Here is a 22095-nt window from a genome sequence, read left to right as displayed (position 1 = left end):
TGAAATTACAGGATGACCCCACCCTCAGGAATAGGGCTACCCTTAACACTGACCAAATGTACTTCACATACAATAGCATATATGACAGTACAGGGGGCAGTACTATAGGCAGAGGCATGGATGTGGTATGGGTTCCCCAGTTTCACCTATAGTGGCCAGCTTGTATATGGAGGAAGTGGAAAAGAGGGCTCTGATGTCCTATCCAGGGACACCACCTAGCCATTGGTTCAGATTTGTGGATGACAACTGGATTAAAATTAAATCTCAGATCATACCACATTAACTCTGCACAACCACATCAAGTTCACCAGGAAAGATGCGAAAAATGACTGGTTAGCCTTCTTAGACTGTGAAATTGAAATTGGTGATGGGGGACATTTGATTGTTGATGTTTACTGTAAACCTACACATACTCAAGGTTTGACTCTCATCATCCACTGGAGCACAAACTAGGAGTCATCAGGACGCCGTACCACCGAGCTACCAACGTCCCCACCGACAGCGGCTGGGGAAGGGGAGAAGTCCCACATTAAACAGGCCCTGGTTAAGTGTGGTTATCCTATCTGGGCGTTTGTCAAAGCCCGGAAGATGCCCAAACAGAGGAATGCTAGTTTGAACGGGGAGTCAAATAGGCCATCTATGTGATTCCAACTATTCCCCAATCCTCTGAATAGTACACATGGCCACTGTAACTCCAGTTAACAGTCACGGCAATTTGCATATGAAACCGATCATTTGTTTCTGTTTCAGACGTTATGCAACTGTATTGTTTGTAAGGTTGGAGATGCATGCAGTCAGTTGAGACCGAAGAAGTCACTTAGATGAGTGATGAAACGTTTCTCCCACTAAACATTGTGTCCAGGTGAGCTGATTCTACTCTGGGATACAGTGGAACTACCTCGTATGTGGTCATAGTTAGGAAAATTTTGAGCACAAATCCAGCTTCTCAGCAAACCTATTATGAAAAGTTTTATCAAATTAGTATTTACGTCACATATTCAACAAAATTTATGGTAACACTTTAGTATGGGGAACGTAGTCACCATTAATTAGGTGCTTATTAGCATGCAAATTAGCAACATATTGGCTCTTAATTGGTCATTATTACGTACTCATTAATGCCTTATTCTGCATGGCCTTATTATACAACCAGTAAGCCATTAACTATGAGTTTTCCCTCTATTACCTCAGAATTATTGCTTATTAGTAGTACCATCTCAATATGCTTTGCTTAGTATGGACTTTATAAGGTGGTAGTACCACAAGAAGAGTTATTCTCCCTTACTAACACTTAATGAATATGGTCTGTTCTTACATAACAAAACACAAAACTACAAGTGTTAATAGTGTTAAATTACTGTAAATTAAGTTTTTGTTACTTAGAATATGTTCCCCATACTAAAGTGACATCTTGATCATTACTAATTCACTAGTAATTAAGTTTTTTTATGTTCCCCATACTAAAGTGTTACCAAATTTATTTATATATGATGTGTATTATAATGTCATTTGAATTTGAGAAAGGATTGCTGAATTGCAACTGTATTGTCTTTTTTGGCCGCTCCAAGCACCGGTATACTTGACCGCAGTTGGGGCGTGCGCTTTAGTAAAGCATGTGTACAACTTACTAAATAGTGCACATGCAAGTTATAAAACGCACTTGCGCTTTATGAAAAAAAATTACGTCCATGTACTCCATAGTAATGTGAGGTCCTCACAACAGGTCCTGACAGTTGAGTAGAACTTTTTTTATTCAATGTACTTCACTTACATGAGCATGACAGAAATACACTGTAGGAATCGTTAAGGAGAGTTGTCCTTCAACACCCCCCCCCCAAAAAAAACTCCTTAGATCTGGACGATTCACACAAGTCACCCAAACTGATGTGAAAAAAGCGACATTCACTGAAAAACTAGTTTTTTGCATTCCTGTGACTAATCAACATCAAAACAAGTTCACCGTCTGAAGATTGAAGAAAAGCTTGCAGTGCTAATAAATTTGTATATAAAGTAGATCCCAAAACTCAAGTGACTTATGGTACTAGTCCAAATTGAATTAAGCGTAAAATCTTAATTGCATTCGAGACTTTGATCACCCCATGACAGTCATAATTAATGGGGATTGAAAGATTGAGGGTAAACTCAGGTAAATAGTTACGGTGTAAAAACCATAATTTACCTCAACTCTAGTTGTGGCATGACCTGTGGAAGTTAGGTGTTAATGCACTATCCTGCCTATACATAAAATGAGATGCTCACACCCAATAGAACCGAGAATTACACATCAACCATCAAACTTTCTTTGACATGAGGAGACAGTGAACGAGAAACTGACTAATAACCCCCGGCTTTTGTTTTAACCCAAATGACTCACAGGAGGGTGTATTCCAGCTGTAACTCATACCCTTTTCACACTGGCCAAAAAACCCCGCTAACATCCACCTTTTTACATTGACCAAAGGCAGACATTAGCGGGGTTTTTTGCGGGTTTCTGGCCAGTGTGAAAGGGGTATTACTGACTAAAGGGTGGTTGGTATTACCCCCTCAGTGCCTACCGACACTAACAAAGTGCCAGAGTAACGCAGGGAGACCAAAACTTCCTCAGCATCACCACACTCCACACAAACCCTGTGCTCTGACTTTTATGAAGCACTGCATTAGCTATATATGTGAGCATTTGGGGGGTTATGCTGAAAGATAAATTCCAGTCAATTTGGGTGAACTGTTCGACAAGAAGCTTGTTCCAAATCTTAAATTAGTAAAAAGCAGTGTTAAAGTTTAACATGGACAAAATATAAAATGTACAAAGCAGGATACTGCACATGAGCTATCGAGCTACAGTTGAGCAAATGTGGCACCCAGCATGACAGACAAACACACACTGCCATGCCAGCTGCCTGTGAGGAACACACCCTGTTTGTGATTCACAGGGGCTCCAAGGATCAAGCCTGTGAAAAATGACAGACCATAAATGTGAATACACACACACACACACACACACGCACGCACAACATTTTTTATAATGGTTAAATCTGTATGGTAGGTATTTAAACCTACAATGCTAGAGGCAGTAGAGGCATCCTCTGGGCAACCCTCATGAATAGCTGTGAAACCATCTGAGCGCCCCTCCCTAGGGCTTCCAACAACTGACAGTAGAGGGGTTAATCACATAAACTGAAAACAATAAAAATGCATCCAGTACGTGACTTAAAAAAAGTCTTACAATATAATCTATAGTCCCCTTTAGCAACATTAAATAACTTGCATCTGTCCGAAGGCGGTATTAAATAATTGTACCAATAGTTTAGTTATGCCTTGTTGACTGGTTTTTTAACAACAAATTCCTTCAGGCATGCTTTTTTTTGGGGGGGGGGATACTGTGATCCATCCTCTCTGAATGAACTTCTGCAAATCTTACCTTGTGTGGCAAAATTGACAGCTAACAATGTGGTCAGGACCTTGCCAAAATTCTCTCCAGTGTATAAGCACTCAGGTTCAAACCCCTGGAAAAGAAACAGAAAATATGCCTTCAAATCATCATCCTCTCATATGACCTGGATGCACAGTAAATGCACAGTAGATTGGGGGGGGGGCTAAAATCACTTAGCCAATTCCACTGAAGGCACAGACCTGAGCAGTGATGCTTGCCAAGTAAGAACAAATTAGAAGAGAGGGAAATAGTGAATATGGAGTGCCACACAAACAATACACAGACAGGGATTTGACAAGGTGTATATATATATATATATATATATATATATATATATATATATATATATATATATATATATATATATATATATATATATATATATATATATATATATATATAACAAGACAGATAAAAACTGACATGTTGAATATGACCCATATTTTGCAACCTAGCGGTTTGGTTAACAACAGATTCAGTTCCCTACTCATTTGTGATTTGATGTGCACATGCACACTCTCACATGCACAACTCGCTTGCTTGGTTTCTGTTCCAGACAGCGATCTTCTTTCCCCTAGCAGGTTGGGTTTCACATTTTAAATAAAACATCTTAAATATAGAGTTTGAGCAGTAAGGCAGTCACTGGTTCTGTATGTCCTCATTCAGAGTAAAAAGCAACTGTGACCGATGTTACACTGGACATGGGATAAGTCTCTGCTTTCAACATCTGGTTAGCCCCCTTTTAAAATCATACAAAAAAAAACAATATCTGTCAACATCTGCTGAAATATTTTACGTTAATGGTCCTTTTGTTGCCATAGTCAAAACCATCCAAGAACAAATTATAAAATCAAAAACAAAAAGGATGAAGAGATCTAAACATTAATGTAGTAACCTCAGTAGAGAATAACCATTGCCGATGTCCTTGACCATGGTCTAGGCCTATAGCTTTTAACTCACGGTACAACCATAGGTTCTCACAGTACCTAACTCACTGTGGTAGTTGATAAAAACAAGCCACCATCTAACATTATGTTTTATAAATTGTGTAAAAGCTGAGCTCTTGTGCCATTGCTGATGCTTCTCCTTTCTGCATCCCAGGGCAGAAGTGAAAGCTGTATGACTGCTTTCTTTGTGTAGTCACATGATAAACAGGCATTACTGGCTGGAGCTATATTTAAAAAAAGAAGAAGAAAAAAACAACCTCTAACCATGATCACATCATTGACCAAAGGATGGGCAGGGCGGACTATAGCACCACAGAACCCCCCCCCCCCCCGGACAGCACATTTGAAGGCTGTTTTCCAAAAGCCTTTGGCCAAGGAGCTACTGGTCTGCCACCAAAGGTCTAATTATGGACTAGTGGTGGGATGATGGAAGAAAGTACAAGGGACCTCCCAAACATAACAAGCCAGCCACGAAGAACTACTGAACCACTTGACTCGCAACTAGCCAGCACATCTGATTCAAGTAGATTTTTAAGGAAACCAACCAATGTGATTCAAGACCAAAAATAAAGCTGGTGGTGAAACAACAGTTCAGCAAGGGCGGCCCCAAGCACAGTGGCACAGGGACCAGGTCCATGACCATCATCAAGTAATCATTTACAGTTGTACATTATTAGAGCCTCTACTGAAAATCTGGGCCTCTAGTACCTGACCCCGGGGAGATCCTTTGTGTGCAGCAGCAGCAATCCAAGATCAATGTCACAAAATGACTGCAGCAAAAAGGAAGTGCATCCATGAATAAACTGCATTCTGTAAAGCTCGGCGAGTGACCGTTTGAAAACAGAGGCACTAGTCATTGGGGCCAACAGTTCCCTATCTGTCTGCTCAGTGGGAGTGACTGACAGCATGCCTGTTTGTGAGGACTGACCCCTCTTAACACATGGAGGTGTGACGCAAATATACGCTGGCAAGGAAAAGCGGATCACAACACAGACGAGAAAGCGTCAACTTCTGTTTGGGGGCTGAGCGGGCTTACATCGATAGTGATGATACAGAAAGGTGAGCTGGCGTCAAAAGATCACCCAGAAAACACGGAAGGCTTTGTTGGGAGGAGAGAGAAAATAACACCTTGATAACTTACCTCTACTTTCAAGGACGCGCATCCTCTTAAAAACTCTTGGATGTTGGCAACGCAGTCAGCCTCGACTCTCGGATCCTGGCAGTACTGGACACAAGGAAAATGAAATAAATAGATGAACACATACCTCGGCTAAGTGTTGCCGGATAGTCATCCGACGCAAATACTTGTCAATAGCTCCCCGATAGCGCCGTTATCGTGTTGTTGATGCTTGCAAAGTCCTTCAAATGGAGTCTGATATGAATCCGAAACGTGGTCGCCAACAGTCTATAAAGTAACAACGGATTCTTGCGCTGTCTCCTTCATGCACACATAAACCAAACAGTAGTCGTGGGGGGGGGCGGTCGCACCAGGAAGACGGGCTGTCGAGAGGAAGTGACGAAAGTCACTGCAACTGTTATTTATCGCTCAACTTTGTCGGTTGTTACAAAGCACACGTATTGCAAACTATGACCATTGCACAGCGACAAACTCAAATTAACTCAGGAAAATTTTAGCACCGACCTAATCTCATCGGTCACTATTTCTGGACGCGTCCTGTATTTGAGGGTATCCAGTTAGTGTGTTCTCACACAAGAATGCGGAACGCATTTCCGCGCTTTACAGGAAAAGCCTCATCTTCATGTTAAGCGCTATACATTTCGCCAATCGGGTTGACCACACAGCTCAAGCGGAAACCGACGTATTACCAAATAAAAAAAGATATGACGATAAGGCCGTAATTAAAACGACAGCTCTGCTGGGAAAAGTTGTCTTTATATCACACTGCCAAAACCCCTCCCTGCCACCGAGAAAGTCGGTCAATCAGACGTACGTCGTATTCGTCGGCCGTCGCTTGGTTTCGTAAACGGAGCCAGTAAGTTTTACCTTGGGGACGAAGCCGGGTATGAGCCGCTCCATGAGCCTGCACAACACCACGCCATCCCTGAGCGACGCTTTTAAAAACTCCTCCGGGTCCGCAATGTTTTTCTTAGGCGAGCTGAGCACTCCCAGCGATATCAGCCAGGTTACCGTTTGCTCCTCCGGATTCATAACTTTCCAGTTTGCCGATGCTTTAGCTATGCATTTCTGAAACGAGGCGTCGCGGTTCCGTATCAATATGCAACTCACATCCGCACTTCTTACAGAGAGAGAGAAAAAAAACGGGGAAAACGACGTCGTTTGACACCAGACACTGATGATCACCCCTACTGGCAGTCACCTAGCATTTTGGACGGCTATAATCCGGAAAGACCCCCCCCCCCCAAAAAACAAAACAAAACAAAAAGTCAGTGAAGAAAAAAAATGCCAATCAGTCTTGCCACAATATTTTTCTCAACTATTTAAATTCTTATTCCTTATTTTCAGGAAACAATATTACCCGATATCTCATATTTGGCAGGGGAATCAACACACTTGGGAAAAAAAATAGTTCCCCGCAGTCTTAAAATTAAAAAAGAAATCAAATGCGACAGTAATGCAGATAATTTTTTTTAAAACAAAAATAGAAACTGGATGGGTCAGTTACCGTTTTCCAAGGTTAATCGGCATTTGCACAAATTGCATTTTGTCAAATAATGCGGCGTGTATAACGTGGATCATCTCAGAAATATTGAAATGTGTCCTTTACTGGCTTTCAAATGAGTACATCCTTCCATTATCTGAACCGCTCATCCCGCTCGCTGGAGCCTATTCTAGCAGGGCGGGGACACACACTGGACTGGCCGCCAGGTTATCACAGGTCCCACACACTCTCTCTCTCTCGCTCTCTCTCTCACACACTCTCACACACACACACACACACACACCTAGGGACAATTAAGTACGGCCAATTCACCCGACTTACATGTCTTTGGACTGTGGGAGGAAACCGGAGCCCCCGAAGGAAACCCACGCAGACACGGGAAGAACATGCAAACTCACAGAGGACCCGGGATGACCCACCAAGGTTGGACTACCCCTGGGCTCGAACCCAGGACCTTCTTGCTTTGAGGCGACCGCGCTAACCACTGCGCCACCCCAAATGAATACAGTGACTTGTAATTAGCTGACGATTCCCACTTGACCCAATCGAGAACCAATCAGCGATGGAATTGAAAACTGACCAGAGACTGAAACCAGGCCAGATCCCAAGAGCATCTGCAGGGGAGCATGACTACAAATGAAACTGATGCAAAGTGACTGCCTGAAATATATGAAAAAAATGACAAGGCCTAATACATTTGTTCATTAAAGTCTTTATTTAAAATAAAAGCGAATAATTCATTCCTCGGCCGGGGTTCTGTCCACACTTCACCATGTATGGCTCTGCCTGAGAACGTTCAAACAACAGCAGTTCCATCAGAGACCAGCACCACTATCTAAGGACAGTGAAAACACAAAACTATATTTATGTACAGTATACACACACAAACACAAGTAAAATTACAAAACTACTTGTGCAGTACAGTATATAAATTGGTAAAAAGAAATAAAAAATATCTTAACCCACTGGCCTTGCAAGCTAGACTGTTATCAGATTCTGATGACTTCACTGTTCATTAGATGATGGAATTGTTTTGGTAAGGCTCATAAGACAAATTTACATAAAGCACAAGCTAAAAAAACAGAACAAACAATAACATAGCAAACAGCAAAGCGTACCAATGGATAAATCTTGAGATTCGAATCCGCTTCAAAATGTAAAAATAAATGAATAAAACAATTCCGTGCTCAAATCCTTTATCACATTTAATTACACAAACACACGCCATTTGATACATTTTACAGAAATCTCTCCATTTGTACTGTTATATTTTTCACACAAAGCACCTATACTCCACAAACTTCAATGTTGTCGCCTAAAAACATGTGATCTCAGCAAAAAATTATGTTAAAAATACTCCATATCAGCAGGTAATGTTTGTGAGTTCCATTTCCTCTCCACAAAGGCCAGATCTGTAAATCTCATTCTGAATCATTTTTCATTTACACCTGGTAAATGTCCAGATATTGTCAATTTCAACCCAAGTATGACATCATGATCAGGACAAGAGAAAATACCTTTTGAGATGCACTGGAAGAGAGTCTGTCAACTAGGCAACTTCAGGACCCAAGTCAGGTTTATTACAAGGTGGTTACCTCAGAACATTGCTCATCCTGAAACAAGAACACCAAAGTTAAAAAGAAGTCACCCTTAATCAGGTATTTACAAAATGTTAAGTTAATTCTGTAATCCTCAGTACGACTGGGTTTTTGTTTTGGGCTTCAGTGATTCAGTTTCCAGTTTGGCTGCAAGGACGCTGATGTCCTCCCAGAGATCTCCACCATTCAAACTGGCATGCTTGTGAAAAAGGCTTGGACACTGAGAAAATTGCTCTTTACGTTAAAGAAAAAATGCTCCTATGGAAAAAAATTACCAGACAAATTCCTGAGAAATTATCCAAGATATGTCTACAATTTAAAATTTTTTTAAAAAAAGACAGCAGTGTCCCAACAGATTAGGTCTGTCAGAATCTTGACATTCCAATCTGCTTCAAAATGTAAAAGAAGAAAAAAAAAAGATGAAAAAAAAAAGATGAAAAAATTCACTGCTCAAACCCTTAATTATGTCTAACCACTCTCTCTCACACACAAACGCACACATGCACGCGTGCGTGCGTGCAATTTGATCAGTTTTACAGAAATATCTCCATTTGTAAGTTATATTTTTAACTGAGTCAGGAGTAAAGACATTGAACTTGGGTTATGTTCAAGTGGGTGCAACGCTGTACATGTGCCACCTCACAAAGCACCTATCTGGGTGGCGTTTTGGCTCATCAGTGAACATATTCCACAAACGTCAATCTCATCAAATCTCTCAGCAAAACATGCTAAAAACATGCTATCTCAGCAGGTATGTTTATGAGTTCCGTTTTCATGCTACCTCTCTACAAATGCCGAAAGGCCACATCTGTAAAATCTCATTCTGAATCATTTCTTCTCATTTACACCTGGTAAGTGTCCAGATATTGTCAATTTCAACTCAAGTATGACATCATGATCAGGACAAGAGAAAATACCTTTTGAGATGCACTGGAGGAGATTCTGTCAACTAGGCAACTTTGACCCAAGTCAGGTTTATTACAAGGTGGTTGCCTCAGAACGCTGCTCATCCTGAAACAAGAACACCAAAGTTAAAAAGCAGCCACCCTTAATCGGGTATTTACAAAATGTGAAGTTAATTCTGTAATCCTTGGTCCGATTGGGTTTTTGTTTTGGGCTTCAGTGATTCAGTTTCCAGTTTGGCTGCAAGGACGTTGATGTTCTCCCAGAGATCTCCAACATTTGACTTGGCATGCTTGTGGAAAAGGCTTGGACACTGAGAAAATTGCTCTTAATGTTAAAGAAAAAAATGCTCTTACGGAGAAAAATTACCAGACGAATCCCTGACAAACTACCCAAGATCTTGTCTATAACTAAAAAACAAAAACACATATTGTTGCCAATCACTTTAAGTTAAGTCGGATAAGGCAGAAGGGATCTTCAGAAATCGTAGGCTCACTTGGCAAAACGGTTGTAAAAACTTTTTGTTGGCAAAGGAGGAAACTTCTTAGGCAGTTGTTGCACACTGACAACTTAAGTTGATGACACGGACTACTATTAAAAAGCTTACTCAGTTGACCTGTTTTGCTTGCTGGGGCACAAGTTGTCTTGGACATCAGCTTTTGACTTGAGATTGCAATGTGGGACAATGAGAAACTCATTTACAGATGAGAAACAAAGAGGTTTGCTTTGCTTACCAGCTGTTGACTATCGGCCGAGTTGAAAAGACTCTTGCATTTGGTTGTTGTGGTCTTTGGTTATGTCGTTGCAAGCCATACTTTGACATTATGGTGACGGATCCATTTCCAAGGAAACTACATTGAAACATTCTGACAGTGACATTTGCCTAATCCCCATGGAACACAGGACCAGTTGATGGCATGAGTGTCAAGACTTATCTCAAGTCAGTTGACCAGCTATGTGATGGGCGCAGAGTCTGGACTAAGCTCTGCAAAGAACTGTGTGTGAAGAACACGAGGTATAACGTTACATTCATGTCATTGGTTTTAGTTGTGTGTTGTTGTTTTTTTTTTTTTTTTTTTTTTAATATCGATCAGCGGAGGTCAAGATCTGACTAAAAACTTTATTAGTGAAGGGAAGCCAGAACTAATGGCATTGCAGACTTCAAAAACACGTAACGTACAAAAACTAACACTCACTTGGTAACTGTACCATTACATGGGCAGAGAAAAATTAAAAAAAAAAAAAAAAAAAGAAGCCTTTACAATTAGAAGTAAAAAGAGAAAAGAACAAACAGCTGAAAGGCTAAAACGTCATAATCCCTAAATAAGACATGGCTAATTTTCAAATTCCCCCACAACACATGTTTTAACTGCGCATACAGGCGTAATGTTGACTTTGATGAGATTTTCATGTCCATTTCAGTATCTGTTGCGAGCCATTCCTCTATCCACTCGACTGCCGCCGCGGCCACCACGAGGAGCTCCACGACTTGAACTGCTGTAAGAATCACGAGGAGGGTAGCCTCTCTCGACAGGGGGAGCTGGCCCCCTCTCCTGCCTGCCCATTCGTTGACCACGACTAGGCGGATATGGTTCACTCCGACTGCTGGGGTAACTGTCACGACTGCCATAGCCATCCCGGGAACTGCTTCCATAGTCGTCATAACGACTGCTTCCACTGCTCCCACCATAGGATGGTGGGGGGCCCCGTGAAGGCGGGGCGCTGCGAGAGTTACCTGCAGGGTCAATGGGTCAGGTAATTGTCAAGTTTAAATTTACACATTTTCTTGCACTGTCAAGTGCCCATTTTTTGCCAAAATGTGAATTTATTTTGTAAAAAAGTTGAAATCGATACTTTAACGTTTCTCGTCAAGCTGATTTGATTGAAATTAAACATGGAACGTTTAGGTGAAAAGGGCTGTATCTTATCCAAGCTTAGGGAACATATGAGCAATGATGCCCGTTTCAGCATGCCATTGATTTGATTGGCCATTTTTCCTCTTTGAACTCCATGTGTTAGAACTGCCGATAAGCACGAGGTTTTCAGAGTTGTCTTGCTGGTTTTGTGAGGGTTACTCCTTGAGGGTGTGCTTTGAATGTGCAGACATTGAGTGGTCAAGAGACATTTCCAGGGATATTTTTGGATTCCTTTAGTGTTGCCAACTCCATAGGGAAATGTTACGTAGTTTGCGTTAGTTCTGTCTGATACTGGCAATATTGAAAAGCTTTTTTGCGAATACTGACATTACAGTATGAACTGTATTATGGACAGCTCCTCTCTACAATTTTGGGGAGGGGTGGAAAAAAAATAGTAAAAAAAAAAAAAAGAAAGAAAAAGAAAAAAAATGAGATGCCAATGCACCAAATTTGCTGGGATTAAATATCCTGACAAAATTTCTCCCGTGTTACTTGATTTGTAGATTTTGCACAACACTTGATAACACTGTTTAAAGGGGTCAAGTGGAACAATGTTCCCTCTGGAAAAAATAAAAATTGTTGAAGCCTCTTGCAATCCAGAGATTGTGATTGCCAATATCGCAATTTTGTCCTTTTTTCAATCAATTGTGCAGCCTTGCTTTGTGTATCAGGAGTAGTAGACGTAGTTTCCTTATTACATTTACGTGATCAAATCTTACCGTAACCCTCATAGGAGTCCCGATAGGAGCCACCACTAGGACGATCCATGTAGCTTCTGGGTTCACGGCCTCCCCCATAGTTATCACGATCGCTACACACACGTGACAACTGTTACTTTCCATCCAAGGCAAATCAGCTAAAAATTTATATTCTTTTACAAGCCGAACATTATACCTGTATCCCCTTGATGCTGAGCCATATTCGTCACGAGAGTTGGAACCAGAGTATTCTCGATAGGAATAATCTCTAGGAGGGGGTGCGTAGTCCCTTGAATCCCTGGAATTATAGTCCCGACTGGAGTAGCTGTAAAACAAGTTAAACGGTGAAAATCAATGCAAATAATGGCATTATTTTCAAATATGACCAAAAATTCCATCTTTGGAGAGGGCAAACTTTTATAAGCAGGTTTTATTTTCCAGAAGACCCCAGAAATGTTTTATTTTATATAGTTGTACAACAGGTGCAACGTGGACAAGGCAGACAATGAGATAAGATTTAAAAATAAAACGCCTGATACAAACTCTTAATTACACCAAGATAAAATGAAAATGCAAAAAAGAAAGAACTATAGTACAACAGCAACAGAAGCATATGGAGCATCCTCCCCAGAAGTAGCAACAGAACAGTACTATTTCATTCTGCAGCCGCATCAGCTGTTAGAGCCTCAACGATGAGTTGCCCTTTGCCACTGAATAGGGACTATAAAATAAAGATAACTGACTGCAACCACTTATAACCATGCAGGGAAAGGTTATAACATTAACACCTGTAGCTTTGAATTTCCACCATCAATATCATTGTTAAGAAATGCAAATAAAGGAGTAAAAGAGGTCAGCAAGAGCTCTACTTCTTCTCTCATGATGCAAATCAATAAATTATCAGTTATGGGTTTAAATTTACCTTTATTGTTCTTCATTTCTGTGGTAAATTTGAATCCATGTGATTAGATTGAGTTTGGTGAGTAGTAGCGTCTGCAAAATGCAACATACTGTGTAACTTGTTCAATACTTCCAAATAGTTAGATCTAATCTTAAGTACTGATCAGTATGTGTAGGTTTATGGTAAACGGTTGATTGTTGATGTTTACCATAAGCCTACACATACTGATCAGTACTTAAGATTTGACTCTAATCATCCACTGGTGCACAAAGTAGGACTCATCAAGACGTTGTACCACCGTGTTAAAAACGTCCCCACCGACACAGCGGCTGGGGAAGGGGAGAAATCCCACATTAAACAGGCCCTGGTTGAGTGTGGTTATCCTAACTGGACATTTTTCAAAGCCAGGAATATGCAAAAAAAGTGTACCAGCCAATCAAAGAGAGGAGGACAACAGCTACCAGCTCTGTGAATAGCAGCTAGAAAAGAGCTATATAAAATGCAACTTGATTGATTGAATAGTACACATGGCCATTGAAACTAGTTCAGTGTTACTCTTTACACGGCTCGTGAGACTTTGTTTTGCGCCTCATATAGATCCACTGATAATAAGAATATAGCTATGACTTACTTCTATAGGCTCAGTTTGTGTCCCGTTTTAGCACATTGAATGAATTATCCAGCAGATGGCAGCATACTGAAGATACGTCAAAGAACGTAGGCTACATAACAGCGTGGGATCATGGATAGATGTATAGCCTATGTGTGTAGCTTTGTATTTGCGAAACATTTGCTTATGTATAATTGCATACGTACATGCATACATAAGATGGGTTCCACTCCCAGCCTTACAAACTCACAAACAAGCATTATATATTTTAATAATGCAATGTAATTATTAATTGAGAATAAAAAGAGATGTAAGGATGGAAAGCATGGTACTACATTGTTTTAAGCGAACACAAAGATGGTAAATATCTTGAGAGTGACGATAAAAAAAAAACACCCAAGTTATATCTGCAATCTCTGTGGCTCTTTGAGGAATGGTCTTACTCATAAGTGGCTCTCCTAAGAAAATTAGTGAGTACCACTGCTCTAGTTGGTGGTCAAGCCTATTTGCACATGAAACCAATCGTTGGCTTCGGTCGTTGTACAACTGTGCTGTTTACAGGGTTGAGGATGCCTGCGGTCGGTTGAGACTGACAAGGTCACTTGGATGAGTGATGAAACATTTCTCGCACTAAATGTTGTGTCCAGATGAACTGATTCATCTTTCTGTGACAATTATATAAACTGAAAATAAAAGGGACTTGCTTTGCTTCCTTCATATTTGCCACTATATAGCTATATAAAAATGTTGTTTCCATAAAATGTTTCACCTCCAATTCATTAGAACAGCCGAACAAAAATGCTTGTAAAGGCAATGGGACATGAAAAACAATGGTTTCTTTTATAATAGTTACATGAAAATTAATTTGAATACATTCCAACTATTGTTGAAATAGACAGAATGGAATAGAAGTCCACATTACACTTCACTTAAGCAATATCACACAAGAGGGAGTGCTGTTACACTGAATATCAGCACGGCTGTGATTCAGTCGTAGGTACCGAGGCCACAGGTTGAGTATCAAAGATAAGAGTAGGAAAAATATCCTAAAGCAAAAATAGATAAAATTGGAAGCTAAACACTTGCACACTGATTGTTTGTGATTGTTATAATTTACTGACTGACAAGGTACCCAACTTTCTCACATACCACATTTGCCATTTTCTTTATTTAGCCATCAAGTCTAGCTCATAGGGAGTAACTGCACATTAAAATGTGTGGCAATGTCACAATAAAAATATGTACTCTGCTGGGGTTGTGTTAATTCTTTTCACTTAGATTCAGCAGAACATGCAGTTTTATCAGGGAAGCCCACACCCCTGCATGTATAGATATATAAAAAACAAACTACTGACACAATTGGCTACTAGACAGTTGACATCTTACCTCTCCTTTGAGCTGTAATGGTCATCTCTTGGCGATGGGTAGTCATCCCTCCTGGACATCATTGAGTCTCTGCGAGGAGGAGGTGGACCATAGGGATCTCTGTCCCTGGACATGGGTGCTGGGAAAAAAAAAGGACAACATGATATATTAGACACTAAACACCATTCAACTGAAAAAGGCACATCATGTCACTCATACAGACACCTAACTGTTTGGCTTAACCACACCGTCTTACTGTATTTTGACAATGGCAAGCATAACATGATAAACACTGTTTGGCAAACATGACTGAAAAAACAATCTAAACAAATGAGGAATTAACTCCGTGATAATCAAAAAATGTACTTTCAACAGCAGAATTTACATACAAGGGACCTGCCAGCGAGTGTGTACCCTTACAGAATTTTTCTCTACAATCTATAATTAGCCAAGTCCTTCAGGGTGCATTTGTGGAAAGATTAAAAAAAAAACCCAAAACAAAGAAATTTATCTTGCAGTTACATGTTTCAAGGGGAATGGGATTGTTCTTGAAAAAAGTAAGACCCATTTAAAGTACAGATTTTAATGCACCCGAACACACATTGACAATCCTATTGCCCAACTACCATTCAGAAACATCTTTGCACTGTTACATGAAAGTGTGAAATTGATATACTCCTAACTGGGGGAAAAAAAACAAGTCGGATGATAAAAATACAATTGTACTTCTCAGTACAAGATAGTCATGGATGTAAAACTTTTAAGATGAAATGTCAATTCAGACCGCTGGTTTGAATCCGTGTTACCTCCAGCTTGGTCAGTCGTCCCTACAGACACAAAACATCGTGTCTGCAGGTGGGAAGCCGGATGTGGTTATGTGTCCTGGTTGCTGCACTAGCACCTCCTCTGGCCGGTCAGGGCACCTGTTTGGGGGGGAGGGGGAACTGAGGGGAATAGCGTGCTCCTCCCATGCGCTACGTCTCCCCGGTGAAATCCCTCACGGTCAGGTGAAAAGAAGCGGCTGGCGACTCCACATGTATCGGAGGAGGCATGTGGTAGTCCGCAACCCTCCCTTGATCGCAGAGGGGCTAAAGCAGCAACCAGGACGGCTCAGAAGCGTGGGGTAATTGGCCAGATAAAATTTGGAGGACCCCCCCCCCCCCAGAAAAATCGATAGCGTGTTGCTGTCGATTTGCAATCTCTTGAAATGACCTTACGCATTTGTCAGTCATGCCCGCCTTTGATTTGATGGTTGGTCTAACTCTTCTTTTCGGCAGGCTAGACGCTACTGCCTCCTGCTGGTAGACAAGAGTACAGCACGTGCAATTGAGTTCGTCGGCCTCAGCAGCTGTTTTTTTTTTTTTTTTTTTGCATGATGACAAATCGTACCAGTGTACTTGGTGTCAAAATCTGTACCTCCTAGGCAGAATGCATATAGGTTGGCAGGTCTGCCATTCCGCTGTCCTCCCTCTAGTTCACACATATATGTACTCCATCTTGCTCCTACTGACTTTCATTCCTCTTCTCTCCAGTGCATACTAGGGCTGTCAATGAATATTATAAATTCGAATATATAACCGAATTGGGGAAGAAAAAAATATATATATATATAAACACATCCGAATGTGAAAATTAATATGTTTGTGGAAAACAAAAGCAGCACTACCGTGGCTGTGTATTCAGCGCTGCACTGAATATGCTGCATGACAGACAGGAGTCACACAACGTCACTTTCATTGGTTGAAAATGGCACTTAGGTCATGCTGAACTGAGTGAATAATTCAACAACCGTGTGGTGAAGATGGCATTGAGTTCACAACCCAACTCGGCCACAGAGAGCGATTTTCCCTCCGAACAAGTACTTAGCATGTTTTATTGATTGGTGTGTCGAATTGGTGTGATTGATGTGTTTTTTTTTTAGTATTCACGGAAATTTTTCAGTTAATTAATTCACAAAGTATTTTACAAGTTGAGTGGGTAAAAGAGAACGGGGCACTTTTTGAAAGAGACATGATTAGAGTAATTTTTTAGATACCATAGTTCCTTATATCGCTCAGTACGTAGCGGTAGTACGCCGCAAAGTTGGACGTCAACCGCCTAAAATATAAAGAAGAAGAAACGAAGAAGAAGTAGTAGTAGCAGAAGAAGAAGAAGAAGAGACGAAGGCGGGTATGTAGCATTAGTCAAGAATGCAAGTAGCCGGCTTTTCCGTTTTTAATAGCACTTTATTGTAAATTATCCAGCTTTGAGTGGCTGTTGCAGCTAGAAAAGCGCTATATAAAATGCAACTTGATTGATTGATTGATACCTCAGGATAAAACTTCTTTGTCGCATTTCTCGGAATCGTGGGCCTTAATTTTATACCTATACACGTAGTTATGTCTCTCGTATTGGGTTGCACTCTTATGGTCATAATGCGCAAAAATATATATTCGAATGGGTTTGAACCTATGCGTTTTTTTTAAGGAATAACCCAACATAATTTTTGGCTAATTTTGACAGCCCTAGTGCATACTTCCACCTCTCCTGGCTCTCCTCAACCTTCTCCCTGCAGATCACAATGTCACCCATGAATATCATAATCAATGGACACTCCTGCCTATCTCTTCCATCTACCTGTTTATCACGACTGCAAACAAAAAGGCTCTGAGCCGATCCTTGATGCAATTTTTCTTTAATGTGGCAGAAAATATGATAGCATCTCCCCCCATCTTCTCTCATAATGGGTCCATCGGTCTCTGAGCCTGTGTATGTCCTTGCCCTTACCCACCTCTTTGTTCTTTAAGTGACAGCTTGTGCGTACCTTTGTTGCAGTGTAGTTTGTTTCATTTGAGTGTGAGAGCGCATTGTTGTGATCTTTTGAATATTTTTGTTACTTATGTTCTGATTATTTTTGCATGATAAAACTTGATACCTTTTATGTGGCTATAAATAGGTTATGTTTTATTTTTGAAGGTGTTAGGGGATTAGGGATATATCAAACGGGTTGGGATGAAGGAGGTGCTTTGCCTAAAAAGTTTGGGAACCGCTGGCTTAGCAAATGACAAAGTGAACCACGCACTGACTACAACGGAGTATGTCGTCTCATGCTGTTACTATAGTTCCCATCACTAGCTGGCTACTTGGCACGAGACCTGAAATGAACCTGCGGTACTGATCCATCTATCACCTCATTCTCAAATGGCTTACTGGCAGGACCTCTAAAATTTGTTGCACTGGTTAAACAATGAACAGATTACAACTATTCTCCAATCGTCTGAATAATACACATGACCACTGTAACTCTAGTTAACGGTCATGGCAATTTGCATATGAAACCAATCATTGGTTTCGGTTGTCATGCAACTGTGCCGTTTATAACTTGTAACCAGCACCGATACCAGCATTGGGCATCGGTCCGATACTGTGCGCATGTACTCGTAATCATAAAACTGCTCCGATACAACAAACCCGATACCACTTTACAGCAGTGTTACATTCACCTCTCAGTTGGGCAGGTAGGCGTTGGAGGAGGAGCAATGTCAGCCATGTGGCGATATTTCAAAGTAAACGACAGTGACAAAAGTAAAGCCAACTGCAAATTATGCTCAGCGAAATTTAGTGGCCAATCGATCCCTATTCTAGTTCAAACACCCACCCTCGTACTGCATGCATTCGCCAACTGCATCTCTCCGGCCGGCAGTCTCGAAGGAGACGCCTCCCCACTTTCGTGACAAGGCGAATCCAGACCAAACCACTGCTTTTTCCGACACACACAGAGACGCATTCTCGTGACGAACACAAGCCGACTTCGCCCCCCTCCCGAAGACAGTGTTGCCAATTATTGCTGCTTCATCGAGTCCGGCCATAGTCGGATCTGACGAGACCGGGGCGCAAACCCCGATGCCCAGTGGGCAACTGCATCGACAAAAAGCCAATGCTTAGAACGCTACACTACCACGGACTTAAAAAAAAAAAAAAACTAGCTCTTTCAACACAAGCAATTTGATAAAACAACTGACGAACTAACACGACGCTGAGTTAAAGACGTTTGCTAATAGCAGCAAGAAAAGGCAACAACCAACTTTGCAGCAAACACTGGAGAAGCGAGAGAGAATGAGACAACCTGCGGGCAGTGAAAATAACATGCAGTTGAATGTTAAAATGTCAGTAACGACAATTTGTTATACTAAAAAGTGTGGTTATATTTTAGTGAAATGTGTGGCAATGCCATTTTTAAGAAACGTATTGAATGTTAAAATATCAGTATGACAATTTTGTTACACTTTAGTGTGGTTATATTATAGTGAAATGTGTGGCAATGCCATGTTTACGAAAAACCTATAGCTAAATGTTCAAATGTCAGTAATGACAGTTTGTTACAGTCAGAATGAACAATGTCTGATGAAAATAAAACACATTTTCAAAGTAATTGTAAGAAGTGTAATGGCATTATTAAGTACTCATATCGGTACTTGGTATCGGCAAGTACTCAAATGTAAGTACCTGTACCTGGTCTGAAAAAAGTGGTATCGGTGCATCCATATTAAGGTTAGGGGATACCTGCAGTCAGCTGACGAAGTGATTCACTCATTTCATATGAGTGATGAAATGTTTCATATGAGTGATGAAATGTTTCTCCCACTAAACGTTATGTCCAGATGATTCCACTTTCTGGGATTTCCTTACCTGGATTATTCAGCATGCATCAAGACATAATGGGACACAAGAAATTAACCTGACACTTACGTCTGCTCATGGGGCCAGAGGGGGCTGACCTCTTGGGTGGGGGACCTCCATTACGGACCGGGGGCCCTCTCTTCATTGGTGGGGGACCTCTGGATGACATCCCTTTAAAGAAGGGTTCTACATTCCCTACGTTATCATAGTCTTTCGACAGACAAGAAACGCAGGTAATGAAACAGTAAGCTTAGAGGCTCGAGTAGAACTAATTGAGTAACAGATTTAGAGATGACAAAACAAAAAAACAAACAAAACAAAAAAAAACCGGCACAGATCCCTGACATTTAGATAAATTCTGTCGACAAAAAGTATGGATCCAATTGTACCTCTGGACGGTGGGCCCCTCATTCCACTAGGGGCACCCCTGGATCCTCTGGGTCCCCTGGGTGGACCGCGACTGCGTGAGTGTAGGGGCGGTGGTGGTCCTCGCCTGCCTGCAGACTCAAACTGAGGCTTTGTAGCTTGCTCCACTTTTATTTGCTTGCCATCAAGAGACTATAAAGAAAACTGCATTATAACAATGACAAAAGGAAACACTTTTTCTGAAGTTGATGTTAAACAATGGCCAACTGTAGTGTTCACCTTTCCATTCATCTCACGTGCTGCATCCTTTGCATCAGCCGGACTTTCAAAAGTGACAAAAGCAAAGCCTCTTGATTTGTTCGTTTCTCGGTCTTTCATCAAAAGAACTGAAATGACAAAATTGCAAAACAGTGGGAACTTAAGGTATATTAAAAGCTTGTTTACTTAAATAAAATAAATGGTAGTGGGCCATTATCAAAACTAAAAGTGATCTGAAACCTGATAACTAAAGAAACGTGTAAAATTTACATAACCGGTCTTCGTGAAGGGGATAACGTGAAGTCAAACAATTCTTAATTTAAGGTTTTCATTCTTGCAAAACACGTTTAGTTTACAAAATTCTGAATTTGCCTAAATTAGCGCCCACTCATCTTTCGGCCAAAACCATACCGACCGTATAGTGCTTGTTCGACAATGAAAAAAGGCAGTGAGAATTGGAGGTTAATAACCAACACAGGATTAAATCAAACCTTCCACAATCCGGCCATATTTGCTGAAGTACTGTTCGAGGGCCTTCTCATTGGTCTCGGTGTTCAGACCGCCGATGAACAGCTTCCCTGGTCTGTCTGCTTCTGCCATACTGTTACTGCGTAACCACCGCCTGCAACAGAAAAAGGTCATTTTAACAGAATATTTAAAAAGAGGACATCAGATATAGACATGCTAAAGTTCTCCATGCTATCGAACACGTGTGTTTTGGTTACCTTACCCGAGTTCTGTAGTGTTGAAATGCGCAAAATGGCGATAAACGTGCCAGTGATCGGTAGCTAGCTAATTCACTGTAGCGTTCGCTTGCTAATGTTAGCACAGCGCGCAAAACCGTTCGGGGTTTTAAAAAAACAGATAATCTTGTGACTAAATGTTATTAGTATCCTCGTCCTACCGCAGAAAAAAAAATAAAATAAGAATGCAGTTACAGGCGGAGCACACTAATTAAAAAGACGCCACGCTGCCTCCAGCAGATTTTCTAAGACTGCAACTGACCATACGGAAGTAGTATCTTGAATGAACCACTAATGCTACATACCCGCCTTCGTCTCTTCTTCTTCTTCTTCTTCTTCTTCTTCTTCTTCTTCTTCTTCTACTACTACGTCTTCTTCGTTTCTTCTTCTTTATATTTTAGGCGGTTGACGTCCAACTGCGGCGTACTACCGCTACGTACTGAGCGATATAAGGAACTATGGTATCTAAAAAATTACTCTAATCCGTGTCTCTTTCAAAAAGTGCCCCGTTCTCTTTTACCTACTCAACTTGTAAAATACTTTGTGAATTAATTAACTGAAAAATTTCCGTGAATACTAAAAAAAATCACATCAATCACACCAATTCGACACACCAATCAATAAAACATGCTAAGTAAAACATTATACACAACCAAGAGAAGAACAGACAGCAGTCTTTCACCTCCGGCTGGACGTCTGGAGACACTGATGATCAGCTAACAGCAAGGGTCAGAGAACATGAAAAAAAGGGAATTAAAGACGTTTAAATATTCCGAACAGAAATCGCAGGATATAGAAAATGATATCGACCCAGAAAGCAATTTCTTCAATAACATCAACAACAACTGTCTATGCTACACCGATGATCACTTAAACATGATGGTCAACTCAGATCATAAAATTTCAGTTATCCACATTAACAGCAGAAGCCTAATGCCAACTTCAAAAACACTAAAGAATATCTAAGTCACTTCAAGTATCCATTCAACATAATAGCTATATCTCAAACATGGATTAGCCCTGAGAAAGGTGTTGACTTGGAGTTAGCCTGATACGAAA

The 22095-nt window shown here is 40.9% G+C and overlaps 2 protein-coding genes across 8 annotated transcripts in view; both read right to left on the bottom strand.

Annotated features, from left to right (window-relative positions):
- arhgef6 (Rac/Cdc42 guanine nucleotide exchange factor (GEF) 6) overlaps window positions 1–6711 on the bottom strand; it is a 48288-nt gene extending 41577 nt beyond the window's left edge. For 3 of the 4 annotated variants that reach the window (XM_056274156.1, XM_056274173.1, XM_056274164.1), the window contains exons 1-3: window positions 6383–6711; window positions 5519–5602; window positions 3419–3503 (exon numbers count right to left, since the gene is read on the bottom strand). In XM_056274156.1, the coding sequence (XP_056130131.1) occupies window positions 3419–3503; window positions 5519–5602; window positions 6383–6547 (334 nt within the window). In that variant the 5' untranslated portion in view covers window positions 6548–6711. Of the gene's footprint in view, window positions 1–3418; window positions 3504–5085; window positions 5126–5518; window positions 5603–6382 lie in introns of those variants that run through there. The other variant, XM_056274181.1, reaches the window with a different exon arrangement.
- Window positions 6712–7716: 1005 nt separating this feature from the next.
- rbmx (RNA binding motif protein X-linked) lies at window positions 7717–21290 on the bottom strand. Of its 4 annotated transcripts, XR_008810372.1 has the most exons (11): window positions 21024–21290; window positions 20785–20915; window positions 20315–20421; window positions 20059–20227; window positions 19739–19879; window positions 15032–15149; window positions 12331–12459; window positions 12156–12247; window positions 9535–9628; window positions 8537–8632; window positions 7717–7854 (listed from the first exon to the last, which is right to left on the bottom strand). XR_008810372.1 is itself a non-coding variant. In XM_056281679.1 (9 exons), exons 2-9 carry the CDS (start codon window positions 20891–20893, stop codon window positions 10939–10941), a joined length of 1158 nt encoding a protein of 385 aa, XP_056137654.1. In that variant the 5' UTR covers window positions 20894–20915; window positions 21024–21290; the 3' UTR covers window positions 10608–10938. The 4 variants fall into 4 exon arrangements, 3 of the variants coding, with proteins under 3 accessions (XP_056137654.1, XP_056137648.1, XP_056137661.1); XM_056281679.1 differs by lacking the exons at window positions 7717–7854; window positions 8537–8632; window positions 9535–9628 and adding an exon at window positions 10608–11255 and having other exon boundaries at window positions 19739–19855; XM_056281673.1 differs by lacking the exons at window positions 7717–7854; window positions 8537–8632; window positions 9535–9628 and adding an exon at window positions 10609–11255.
- Between the last annotated feature and the right edge of the window lie 805 nt (window positions 21291–22095).

Source organism: Lampris incognitus, chromosome 1 (assembly GCF_029633865.1).
Source record: "Lampris incognitus isolate fLamInc1 chromosome 1, fLamInc1.hap2, whole genome shotgun sequence".
Lineage (NCBI taxonomy): Eukaryota > Metazoa > Chordata > Actinopteri > Lampriformes > Lampridae > Lampris > Lampris incognitus.
Note: the sequence above shows the minus strand (reverse complement) of the source record. Positions and strands in the feature narration are given on the sequence as shown.

Bases quoted from the DNA above. Each gene is read 5' to 3' on its own strand.
- rbmx (XM_056281673.1), bottom strand. From the start codon at position 20,893: ATGGCAGAAGCAGACAGACCAGGGAAGCTGTTCATCGGCGGTCTGAAC. The intron at 20,422-20,784 runs GTTTGATTTAAT...TTGTCATTTCAG, and splicing joins ATATGGCCGGATTGTGGAAG to TTCTTTTGATGAAAGACCGA. The intron at 20,228-20,314 runs GTGAACACTACA...TTTTCTTTATAG, and splicing joins CACGTGAGATGAATGGAAAG to TCTCTTGATGGCAAGCAAAT.